Source organism: Aquila chrysaetos, chromosome 1 (genome assembly GCF_900496995.4).
Source record: "Aquila chrysaetos chrysaetos chromosome 1, bAquChr1.4, whole genome shotgun sequence".
NCBI classification, from domain to species: Eukaryota; Metazoa; Chordata; class Aves; order Accipitriformes; family Accipitridae; genus Aquila; species Aquila chrysaetos.
Window position 1 is genome coordinate 29,193,312 of NC_044004.1, and position 12,445 is coordinate 29,205,756.

Below are 12,445 nucleotides of genomic sequence, written 5' to 3' on the forward strand. Positions count from 1 at the left end.
TTTTCCATCACTGTTGCATTTGTGGCACAGCAGGTATGCTTGTGCTATGTCCTCCTGTAATAACATGTAGGTAAGAAGTCAGGCGTGCTTCTGCAGGAGCCATTCCTCTGATGGTCATTCAGCTGTGCAGAAATGGGGAGGCCAAAACAAAATGAAAAATGTTTGGTGTAGATGTGTAAAAGGTAAACTGCAGGCAGTCTGGAATAATAGTTCTAGAGGACTGCCCAGCAAATAACATTTGGAAAACAAAGTGCAAACACCTGGCTGTGGTAGTGAAGGCAGCTCATGCTAGAAGCTGAAGAGAGACAGATCCTATTGTGTGGAAAAGTGTTGCTTCCCTCATTTTGTGCCACATCTGCTCAGGGCAAATGCCATAAACCTTGATACTAAAAGGAATTCTGGGATTGCTGGCATGTTTCTCGAGAGAAGCCATAGCAGTGCTGCTAGCTGTTGTAGTTTTAAGGGATGATGTGCTATACAGGTACCCTTTTGCACTAGAGTCAGCAGAGGGAAGTCTAGGTGCTGTGGAGACCTGCTGTCCTGCTGGCCAAGGCACTTTTTTGTCTTGTGTCTCTGGTGGGGCAGTAAGCAATATGGGTTGGCCCTAACATTAAAGGGAGTGAGAATAAGAAGGGTAAATGGCTTCATACTGCCAAGGTGCTTGCTTTCAGTACCTCTGTTAGCTTAGTTACCCCTGCCTGGGACATATGTACATTGTGATCTGCAGGGTAGAACTACTTATAGCACTTCTCATTCTTCTTCTCTGAGCCTTCCTTTACTTTCTTAATAAACATTACCTGGTGTAGCTGCAGCTGTAACTCTGGCTGTCCTCTTAGGACTCAGAAATGAAGACTTTGCTTGTTGTTCTTTGAGGACAAAAATTCAAATCATCTCAGTATTGCCAGGATCATGGAGGACAGCAGTGGTTTGTAGTCCACTGCATAGGCAGGTATGAAATCGATATGGCTATATATAAAGCCTTAGGTCTGTATTTGAATGGAACTCTATTTCTGGAAAGAATAGTCCTAATGTGCAGTACTTAAATAAGCACAGATTTGGATCTCAGCAGTATACGTATTGAAGCTGGCTTCTGTTGGATTATGAAGTGATCAAGTACCTCAGAAGTGGCGTGTTAAGTGTATAGAGTACCCAAGTTAACATTTTCCTCTCTTCCTACGATGCATCGCAGTGTCTCAAAGAAGCTTGCATCAAATAGATCCTAGCATCTTCCTTCCTGCCTCTTTTGTTGACTTGCATCAAAACGCAGGCAGAGTGCAGAGCAAGGACCCGGATGTTTTTGTCCTCCCGGTGACCAGGGGCCATGAGCTGTGTGCCCTGTTGGCAGTTACTTACTGAAGAAATTGCAGTAGCGTTGGAAATTTGCCAGACCTTTTGGCTCTTATCCATCCCCATATGACAGTCAGTGCTTTATGCACAAATTGCTGGCTAGAGTCACACACTAGAATCAAGATAGGAGGGAAAACTTTGCTTTGAATTTTATTGTTTGTCTTTCAGAATGAGCCTAGCTGCAACTGGCTGAAGTTTCTTTCTGAGAAACTTTCTTAGCCTGAGAATCCCACAAGCCAAACCATGTCTCCTGGTTATGATTTAGTACCCTTTGTATTGTGAAAAAGCCATGAAAATGTCCTGTACCGTAGTAAGTCACTGGCACCGCAGCTTTTCAGAGAGGGTTCTGCTTCATGCTGATGTTGTGTTGCCTTACTATTACCAGAACAGAAGGTTTTGTAAGCTGGTTTTAGGGACATAGGTCTGCCTGCTGTGCACACCAGAAAAGAGGGTATCTCTGTTAAAGTCTCTGTATTTTTTTGCTAAAAGTGTTTCTATAACCACTAAGGGGTGTGTGTTAAGAGCCAGTGCTTCCTCCCTGTGGGGGAGTATGTCAAGGTTGGCGGTGTGGGCAGGAGGATGGGCAAAACACAGAGTTCAGTGCTATGAATTGAAAAGACCTGGGACAGGAGGTACCGCAGCAATGAGTGGTTGAGAAACCTGATGATGAATGGCAGGTCTTTGCAGCAGTGTGCAAAAATATGATATAAGAAGAGGGGATTTTGGTGTGGAAAAGGTGAGGGCTTGGGACAAGAGGTACAGAGAATACGGCCTGGAGCAGAGTTGAGAAGAGAAGTGGACCTTGAGATAGGAAGGATCGAGGTGATACATGAAAGAAGGTTTGGGCTAGTCTGAGGTAGGAGGGAGTGGGAGTAATGGCATATATTTGTCATGAGAAGCTTGGCAGTCTGTGTCCCACAGCCACTATGGATGAAACAACTGTGAGAATGAGAAAAGTTGGCTTAAAAGGGTCTTGTGAAGAGTTGGAGGCCCCTGAGGCTGTAACAAGGTTTTGTCTTTAACCCCAGCCAGCGAACTAGGCACCACACAGCTGCTGGCTCACTCCTCCCTGCTCCCAGTGGGATGGGGAGGAGAATTGAAAAAAAAAAGTAAAATTTGTGGGTTGAGATAAGAACAGTTTAGTAACTAAACTAAACTAATAATAATAAAAAAATTATAATAATAATAATTGTAATGAAAAGGAACATAACAAAAAGAGAGAGAAATAAAATCCAAGAAAAGACAAGTGATGCACAATGCAGTGGCTCACCACGCACTGACCGATGCCTGAGCAGTGATCCGCCCCTCCCGGCCAACTCCCCCCAGTTTATATACTGAGCATGATGTTCTATGGTATGGAATAGCCCTTTGCCTAGTTTGGGTCAGCTGTCCTGGCCATGCTCCCTCCCAGCTTCGCATGCACCTCCTCGCTGGCAGAGCACAGGAAACTGAAAAATCCTTAATTTAGGATAAGCACTGCTTATCAACAACTAAAACAGTGGTGTGTTATCAGCATTATTCTCACACTAAATCCAAAACACAGCACTGTGCCGGCTACTAGGAAGAAAATTAACTATCCCAGCTGTAACCAGGACACGAGGGTATGTGTCAACAATCTCACATGTGATGGGCTCTGGGACATAAAGATGTGGAAGGGAGGAATTCCCAAGCATGTCCCAGTAGGGTGTCTGTTTTGGGATGTGGATACACACAGAGGACCATCTTGTTCTGTCACTCTTGCAGCGTTTTGGTTTTGGAAATACAGCAGCACTAATCCTTCTGCTTGTCTAAATTAAGGTGCCACTGGCATTGAAGATCGCCTGCAGGAGGGTGTTCCAGACACAATACAGGCGTTACGGAAAGCGGGAATAAAAATATGGATGCTGACAGGTGACAAGAGAGAGACAGCTGTCAACATTGCCTATGCTTGTAAACTGCTGGAACCAGATGACAGAATCTTCACTCTCAAATCACAGAGTAGGGTGAGTGGAAAATTACACTTTTCTTCAAAATTTTTTTTTTTCTCTGCTGAAAAATTCAGTCAGGCTATGTCACAGGGCAATACAGAAAAATAAAATGATCTCTGCTTTCCCAACCAAGCAAAGACAGCATGATTTATTGGAAGATGAAAATACTGGAAAACTGACAGTTTGCTTCCTTGCAGGTCAAATATGAAATCCTTTATGTGTATGTAAACATCTGTTTCTTTATTTACAGTCCCTAAATAATGATTAATTATTTTAATTGAATAGACTGCTTAATTTCTCTTTGTGGTAGGTGTGATGGTGTAGCAACCCAGACTGGACAGACCAGGAAGTGGTGTTTAATTCGAAATTCCCTCAGGCTAAATTAAGGTGAAACGACACCAAACGATCAGTTAAAGATTTTATTTATGACAGAAGCAAACTGAACTGGGGAGGTGTGGTAGTAGGTGGCGGTGTTTCTCACAACAGGAATTGGCATAAGACTACTTCTGTAAACCATGTAACCATATACATCAATTCAGGGAATAAGGAGATCCCTCCCGTTGAGTCACGAGGTTCAGAGCAGACCCCCTTGCTTTCTAGACTCCTCCTCAGAGAAGAGCCCAGGGGCGGCTGGATCTACTCTTAGTCTCAGACTTGGTTAACCGTTTATATCTTGAAACGGATGAGGTATAGGGATTGTGGAAAAGGAAAAGGAAAGAGAGAAGACGACAGAGAGAGAAAAAGGAAGAGAGAAAGATTTCACCGGTCCTGGATCCAGCGTTGGTTCAGTCAGCCAAGGGGTCCAGTTCCGGTGGGCTTGCATGCCTGGGGCTTCAGTTTGTGTCCTTTTATCATCCTTGCCCCCCCTTCGGGCACCCAAACAGGTTAATGAGCAATTTGTGAGCCTTTGGGCTTGGGGGTCGTTTGTGGAGTAACTTCTCCTTCCCTGCAGACATGGCCATTGTTTGATCTTTGTATCAGAACAGCTCATCAGAACAGGGACCTGGGCACCCTCCAGCACGCCCTCCCCCTCCTGTTGCTGACGTCTGAGGTGATGGGCTTTTCACCTGGGTTCCTTGCTGTGCAGGGTTTGTCTTTAAGCAGAACTTGCCCCACCACAATGTTTGAGACATTAACTCTTTCAGCCTCTCACAGACAAAAAAGGACTTAACTGCAGGGTTCAAGCAAATGATTTATTTGAACTTCACTTACAGACTTAACATGCCACTATCGCAGGTTTTACAGATACAATGGAGGAATGCACTATTGCAATTTTTTAAGGCAAGAATAGTACATTATTACAACCACAAGCACACACACGTTTACAAACTTAAAGCATAAACAATATTCACTTACCCCTCCAGGTAAGGGCTTTCAATCCCAGGGGAGTTACCTCAACCGGCGTCCCAATCAAGGTGGGGAAGAGTTTCTTTCACAAGCCAACTGTATAGCTGGAGAAGTGACTCCCCCATTTCCAACCTGAATCTTAGAGTTTTTATCCCCTGACTTGTGGAATGGTGTGTTTGACTGTCTGAGTGGATTATGATATATGCCTAAATGGATTATGTATATCTGAGTGGAGTTTCCCCTTGTCTTTCCTTTGTTGGTCTGTGCTTGTTTGAATACACAAGGTTGTCATTTGAAACTGAAGCTGAAACCCTCCAGGTTTTGGTTTTTTTTTTAACCTTGCTTCCTCAGGCAACTGAATAGTGGTTGGATTGAGACTCAGGGCATACTATTTGTTAAGGGATTTCAAGGCTCAGTTCAGGTTTTGGTTCTTTGAATGGCACAGCCACCACCCTGTTTAGTTTAGGGTTTATCAGACAACCCAGGGCTAAGCTGTCTACACAGCTCCCCGTGAGTCCTCTCTGCAGAGAGACAGGGCCTCAAGGCAATCCAAGGCTGGGTTGCTTTTGTAACCCCTCATGAGTCGCCTGTGTGCACTAGACATGGTAAAACTCGTTTGTGAACTATGAGCTGGACAATCCACACAGTAGGTTGGAGAGTTGACATGCTTCACATGTTATTAGAGATTTCAAATGGCTGTAAGTTACAGCATATTAGTAATGTAAGAATTATTGTTATGCAAATTCTATTGAATTCAGTTTTGTGCTGCTTTGTGTGGTATATTCGCTCAGCCCTGCTTGTCTTGCGTAAATGTACAAAGAGTTGTCGCATTAAAGTACATTGCACACTATTCAAGAAAACTAATCTGCCAAGAATTTTGTCAGAGAAAAAGCCCACCTTCTCCCCACCACTCAGTAATTGAGTCATGTGATAAAGAGTGGTTAAAAATGCTGCTGGTTTGGGTGGCAGGTTTAATCCTACTCGATTGTTATGTCTTCTTGTGGATGCTTATTGTTATAGACGCTCGTGACAAATTGGAGGAGCCAATTTGTATTAAAAGATCAAATTTATTAGCAAGCGATAAAAGAGCAAAACAGCGCTGGGCGGCCGGGGAGACAGTGCTCCGCCACAAGCTCACACCCAAAGAGGGGAAGAGCCTCTTTATTTATACAGTCTTTTTAGTCCCTGATACGTGATGGCTGGCTGGTATCTTCAGTATCTTGTGCCATCAGGTGTTAAGTGGTCGTAATTTGCCTTCAGGTGGTTGTTGGGATGAAGGCCGAAGTCTTCCTCAGCTGTTCTTTAGGTGACTCAAGTCCCATTCATGCTCTGTAAACGTCTCTCTACATATGCTAATCATCGGTACTCATGATCTTATCTAAGTGAAGAATATCCCTACCTCCACATGCGATTTCATGAACAAAGTTAACCCGTGCATTACATATTGATACCAAGAATCTTTTGGGCATCTTATATTGATTCTGACAAGGTAAAAAATTCCACAAGGCCAGTTCTTCAGTAATTCATTGCACCTCATCTATAATCTGATTTGAAATGCACTTTTGGCTTTGCATGCCAGACAAAAGAAAAGTAGAGAGCAAAAGTCTTCTATAAAAGCTGTATTTATATTACAGAATCCTTAATGGTTGTTTTTTCTGCTAGTCTATGAACATTTTCTGATTTGCTTCAGTTTTTTCCCTTCTAGTACAATGCCCAAGCCAATCTACTTAAGCAAAGTTAAATCACAGGCCCTTTTATTAACAACAGACTGCATCCTTTGTGATTTTAAAGGGTTATTCAGCGTCATGTTTGAGCCTTTCTGGATTCAAGTGAAATGCTACACAAGGGCAGCATTTGGCCTTTTCTCTATATGTATTTTATAAATTGAAATGGGAGCCAGAACACAAACAGTATTTAATAAGTTGCCTTTCTCTTGTCTTTAATTAGGATGCCTGTGCCTTGGTGATGAGCAAAATTTTAGAAGGGATCCAGAAGAATACTTCTGCCAGCAAAAAAAACAGTCAGAAACTTGGGAGTGTTTCTGCAAGTCCCTCCACCCAAGCTCCAGGGTTCAGTGCAGGCCTGGTTATTGATGGAAGGACTTTAGAGCATGTCCTTCATGACAGCCTACAGAATATTTTCTTGGAACTCACAGAAAAATGTCGGGCTGTAGTCTGCTGCCGAGCCACACCACTGCAGAAGAGTATCGTGGTCAGACTGGTGCGAAATAAGCTAAAGGCAATGACATTAGCTGTAGGTGAGTCCTGTGGTTATATTCTCTGAAAAGAAGTAGAAGCCTGTTTCTTCTCTTCTATATTTTTGTTAATGTCTGTCACAAAATTTACTTTACAAGGAAGATAATCCTTTGAATCATAGTTGTCTCTGGCAGAAAATGATGTTAGTCTTCTGAACTAGCAAATCTAGTCCATAAACTTATTCATGGTAATGTAAAGCAACAAGAGCAGCAGTCATGCACAGTGTTATGTAACATGTCCAAAGGAGCAAGTAAGGGGATTCTCTTTGTCATTCTCCATCACAACCCTCCAAAATAGGGAGGGATAGGGGAGATGACTCACTGTGATTTCAAACACCCATATTTTCTGTTCCAGCATACCAACTAAATTCTGACAAAAGGAACAGCTAATATCCATTTGGAGAATATAGCTCGGTTCAGTCAGGCCTTCCACTTACTAATCTTGCTTTCTGTAGAATTTTTCATAGGCTGCACTGCTGGCCATAAAAATGGTTTTCTCTGAACTCTCTGGTGTTCTTGTATATTTGTCTTTTCCTGCCACCTCCATGGCGATGTCATAGCTGGCAAAGCTGCCTCCAGGTTGCATTCCAAATAAAAGAGGTTAGTTTTGTTTTTTCCTCTTTTCTTTTTTCTGTAGGTGATGGTGCCAATGATGTCAGTATGATCCAGGTGGCTGACACTGGTGTGGGAATATCAGGCCAAGAAGGCATGCAGGTAGTGTATACAAAGACAGCTGCAAATTACATCAGACTCCATTTTAAATTGGTTCAGAGTTTACCCTGGAGGCCCAGTGGCTCCACAGTCCATTACCATACACAGGCAAGAGTTTGCAGCCTGAACTGACACCCAGGCCTCAACACTCTTGCAGGAGTGCTCGGAAGCTGAATGCTGCAGAAGTTAAAACTCCAAACAACAGAGCTTGCTGCCTGTCACCAAACTCCCTATTACTCATGTCCTGCCAGGAAACAAGTAGCCTAAGCATCAGTCATGTCTGTGCAGTTGTGTGATAATAATAGACAGCCATGTTCTTGCCTATGTTGTGTTGGACTGAGCTGTGTGTGTTAGTGTAAAACATTGTATGGAGGGGCTCAGATCTGAGTGAGGGTAAGACTGTAAGAACTATGTATAAAAAAATCATAAAATAAGAATTTCCAACAGCAGGTAAGTTGCTCACTTGGCAGTATCTGAAGCTTGTCTTTAACAGTTTGGATACTAACATGTCCTTTCCTTCACATGTGTTGCAGGCTGTGATGGCAAGTGACTTTGCAATCTCTCAGTTTAGACACCTCAAGAAGCTGCTGCTTGTCCATGGTCACTGGTGTTATACCAGACTTACCAACATGGTGCTTTACTTCTTCTACAAGAACGTGGTATGTAGCTGTCCCATCCCAGGGAAATAATAGTTTATGTATTTGAGAGCGCTGAAGGGTTTAGCGGGGCTTTATATTCTTCTTTAGTTTCTATTGTGAATGGGTTCAAAAAGACACAAAAAGCATATGTCAAACAATTCAGTTTCCCATTTATGTCTTCAGAGGCATATAGTTTCAAAGTGTGGCATGAACTCCACAGCATTTATACTTAATTCTCCACAGATTACTGTAACCAGACTTAAGATCTGCCTGTTTTCCTCCTGGCTTTTAAAACACTTGTCCACGGGTAACATTTTGTCATGTCATCTTTGACTTTTCAGGCCTATGTGAACCTCCTGTTCTGGTACCAGTTCTTCTGTGGGTTTTCAGGCACATCAATGACTGACTATTGGATCTTGATTCTTTTCAATCTCCTTTTTACATCGGTGCCACCCATCGTTTATGGTGTCTTGGACAAAGATGTGCCTGCAGAGATACTCATGCAGCTCCCACAGCTGTACATGATGAGCCAGAAATCTGTGGTAGGTTACAGAATTCTTGGCCTGAAGCAAATTGAAATGGTCAGCTTTTAAGCCATTTCTGTGTTTCTTTCCTTCATGGTTCACATCAGGCAAACTTGGAGCTTAAAACCACTGTCTCTATTAGAGAAACATATAGGCCTGTGCACAAATGTATGTGCACAAATAAAAGCTGTTTTTTCAAAAGTTTTTTTTGGGTTCTTTTCAGCCATACACCCAATCTTATCAGACATTTAGATGATAAGAGAAATTAAGGACTTCAGGTGAAACAATGTACTAGATAAACAAGATTACCAGCATGTTCACTTCATTCACTGCCTCAGCTGTCAACATACTTCCTCAAAATGGGTTTCTTTTGAGCATCTGGGCTTAACTTTTAAAGATAAGGGCACTAGATACTGGTTTTTCACTGTCATATAAGGGTCTCAGCTGCAAAGTAATGAGGAATGGATAAGAACCAGAGCAGATTCCTTTCAAATAATCCTCAAGAAAGTTCTGACATTCAGGGTTCTTTTCCCCTTATGGGTATGTTCTGGAATGTGCTGGTGGCACTTTTCTCCCATCTGAAAACACTATACATCATATCTGCTCTATAAGTAAATTCTGTCCAAACATTTAGCACAGAAGGCCACAGGGAGTAGGGGGTAGTTTCGGAATCAAAATTACATAAATCAGTAAGCTTTTTCCTGGTTTCTGCTTTGCTTAGCATGAATTCTAGCATAATTTTAACTTTATCTTTTTTTTTAGTTTAACACTTAATTAAAATAATATTTTTATTATAGCAATTGAAGGCAGTGACATACTGAGCCCGAGACAGAATAGATACTAGTAGCCCAGAGAGAGGAAACACTGAGCATGTGAGTCATCTAAACCTCACCATTTTCTTTATGATCATAGCCTTTCAATAACAGATTTGACATTAGGAAGCATTTTATTACAGAGAGGGTGGTCAAGCACTGGAAGAGGCTTCCTAGAGAGGTGGTCAATGCCCCAAGCCTGTCAGTGTTTAAGAGGCATTTGGACAATGCCCTTAATAACATGCTTTAACTTTTGGTCAGCCCTGAATTGGTCAGGCAGTTGGACTAGATGATCATTGTAGGTCCCTCCCAACTGAAATATTCTCTTCTGTTCTGTTTTGTTCTATTCTAAAAAATACTATTAACAAAAATGAGCTACAACATGTTGTGTACTAGTTGCGCAGTCTCATCTGTATGAACTGACAGAAGTCTAGGTCTGGTTTAGAAGGGAAAGAAGGATATACAGTGAGGGGAAAATTCGTTTTGTTTGTTCATGGACTTTACATTTCTTTTTACATAGCGGTAAATATTTTATGTTGCTTGGTTTACGATATTTTTGCAAAACTAAGTACTCTTTTGATACCAATCTGAGCCTCTGTAGACTGGCCAGAGCGGGTCTGCGCTTTGTCAGTCACAGAGACTTTTGAATAAGTAAAGGTTACAAGGCCTCAGGATTCGGCCCTTTGTTTTGATCTTCAGAATATGTACAGTGATCTGAGCTGAGATGAAGGTTTTGAGGCACACAATCAGAATTACTGCATTACACAATAGTTTTTCTCTTTCCTCCCTTTTTTTTCCCCTTACTTTTTATCAGAGTTTTTCCTCTTTTGTCTAGCATAGCATTGCCTTGATCTGTGGTTGGAGTTATTAAGTAGTATACCATTTCCTTTCTTGCATGGAGGAACACTGAAATAATTGTTTCGAATTAAGTGCAGTACAGAAGAAAGAGAAATGCTTTAAAAGATGTAGTATCACAATATTGCACCATGACATCACAAGTGCACAGCTTTGTATAAGCTATAAAAATGGACAGTAACTTGGATTCATCTTCAGTAATTTAAGACACTTCCCTGACAGGCAAATAAGAAGTTTCCCATGCCACCTCCAGAGAGCTGTTCACTTCTTGAAAGGGCTGAATGGCTTTTGGAGAAACCCATCTCTCTCCAGTACTTGTAGAGGAAGTCCTGGGTGACTAGACTGCTCACCTGTGTGTCTCAATTTAGTGCCTGAAGGAATGGGATCTATCTGAGCCAGGGCACATGAACTGGTTTTATAAGCGGTTGAGCTGTCATAGCAGTTTGCTGCCACTGAGTGAGGAAGGCTTGTTCCTTCTCCTCTTCTCCCTTCTTTTCTTCCCATTCCCTGTTTTCACCCACATAGTTAAACTACCTTCTTTGTGCCTGCTTGGTTGTCCCATCAGATCATTCCAGGAGCTGATTTCACTCACTAAAACAGCAACATGCTACTCCAGCAGAAAAGTGAATTGATTTCTCACACTCTAGTGAGTTAAGTTAGCTCACAGTGGAGTCCGGTCCACACAGATGAGTCAACCAGCACAAATTAAGAGGCAGAAGCATGTGTACCAAAAAGAAGGGAGTGGAGATAGAAGAAAGTGGGACTTGGCTTTCAGTGATGGTAAGCTGCTAGGCTAATTCACTGTCCCCTTGCCCTTTCCCTTCCTTAGTACTCAGTTAGGTAAGGCTCTGGTAGGACTGTTCCGGCAGAAACAGCTGTAAGATCAGAGTTCCCAGATGTGGCTGCTGATTTAAATACTAACAGTTAGGTGCATGTGTGGAGTGAGCTCTTTATTCTTACTATCATAACACACAAAAGATGTCTCTTCATTGGGAAACTAACTGGAATTACTTCTGCAGATAATCTTTCCCCAAATCCAAATTAATACTAATTAAGGATGCAGCAATTTGTTCAATTTGTTTCAATGCCATTATCTTTTTTTCTTACAGGCTTACTTGCCTTCACCTTTCTGGATAACGTTGCTGGATGCTTTTTACCAAAGTCTCGTTTGCTTTTTTGTGCCTTACTTTGTAAGTGCTGGGTATGAAATACATTTATACATTTTGACATACTAAAAACCCAGGCAAATTAGAGAATAAAATGAAGTGCTTGATTTTACTTCCTCATATATAAATGTGTACTAACAGGATCATCATTGGAACTGAGCAGAACTGTGTGCATGCAAATATGTATGGTATTGAAACTGTTCATGCCATTTTGTGTATTAGGACTATACATAAAGAATATATTATGCTGACCACTGTCTGTCTTTACAGACTTACTATGGCTCGGACATAGACATTTTTTCTTTTGGAAACCCTATAAACACAGCAGCGCTCTTCATAATACTGTTTCACCTTCTCATTGAGTGCAAGTCTGTGGTGAGTACTTTGTTTCCAAAAGAGTATATTCCTAACAGAGTATGTGCATACAGCTTTCATTAAAATTAAATGGAAGAAAGAGCTTCATATACAAAACAGAATAAGTATAAAAGGGCCAAAACCTAAATATTTTATGTCACCATGTGAGCTCTCCTGATGCAGCTGTCATTGGAGCCAATAGAATTACTCATATGACTAAAATTAACAAAATTTGGCCTCAGAATTATTTATAAATAGCAAAAGGATCCTGCCTCGTTAGGGTATGGTGGTTTGGGGGATGTCAGTTTAGTTTTGCAAATGGTAAAACCAACCAGTGATCTACTGAGCCTTCGTTAGTTCCCAAAGCTTGCATTTCAAAGACGAGAATGTGAACTGTTGATTTGGAATGCTTGGAACTGATGATCTGCTCTGTGGCCAGGATAAACAATTCAGAGGTATATTTTGGTGCC

At 41.7% G+C, this 12,445-nt stretch overlaps 1 protein-coding gene across 10 annotated transcripts in view; it reads left to right on the forward strand.

Moving 5' to 3' along the window:
- The window catches only part of ATP10D (ATPase phospholipid transporting 10D (putative)), a 59,297-nt gene that overhangs the window by 41,567 nt on the left and 5,285 nt on the right, over positions 1-12,445 (forward strand). For 9 of the 10 annotated variants that reach the window (XM_030011844.2, XM_041122832.1, XM_030011871.2 and 6 more), the window contains 7 exons: positions 3,145-3,329; positions 6,609-6,918; positions 7,553-7,629; positions 8,160-8,285; positions 8,606-8,806; positions 11,565-11,645; positions 11,892-11,996. In XM_030011844.2, coding sequence (XP_029867704.1) covers positions 3,145-3,329; positions 6,609-6,918; positions 7,553-7,629; positions 8,160-8,285; positions 8,606-8,806; positions 11,565-11,645; positions 11,892-11,996 — 1,085 coding nt within the window. Of the gene's footprint in view, positions 1-3,144; positions 3,330-6,608; positions 6,919-7,552; positions 7,630-8,159; positions 8,286-8,605; positions 8,807-11,564; positions 11,657-11,891; positions 11,997-12,445 lie in introns of all 10 variants that reach the window. The other variant, XR_005932158.1, reaches the window with a different exon arrangement.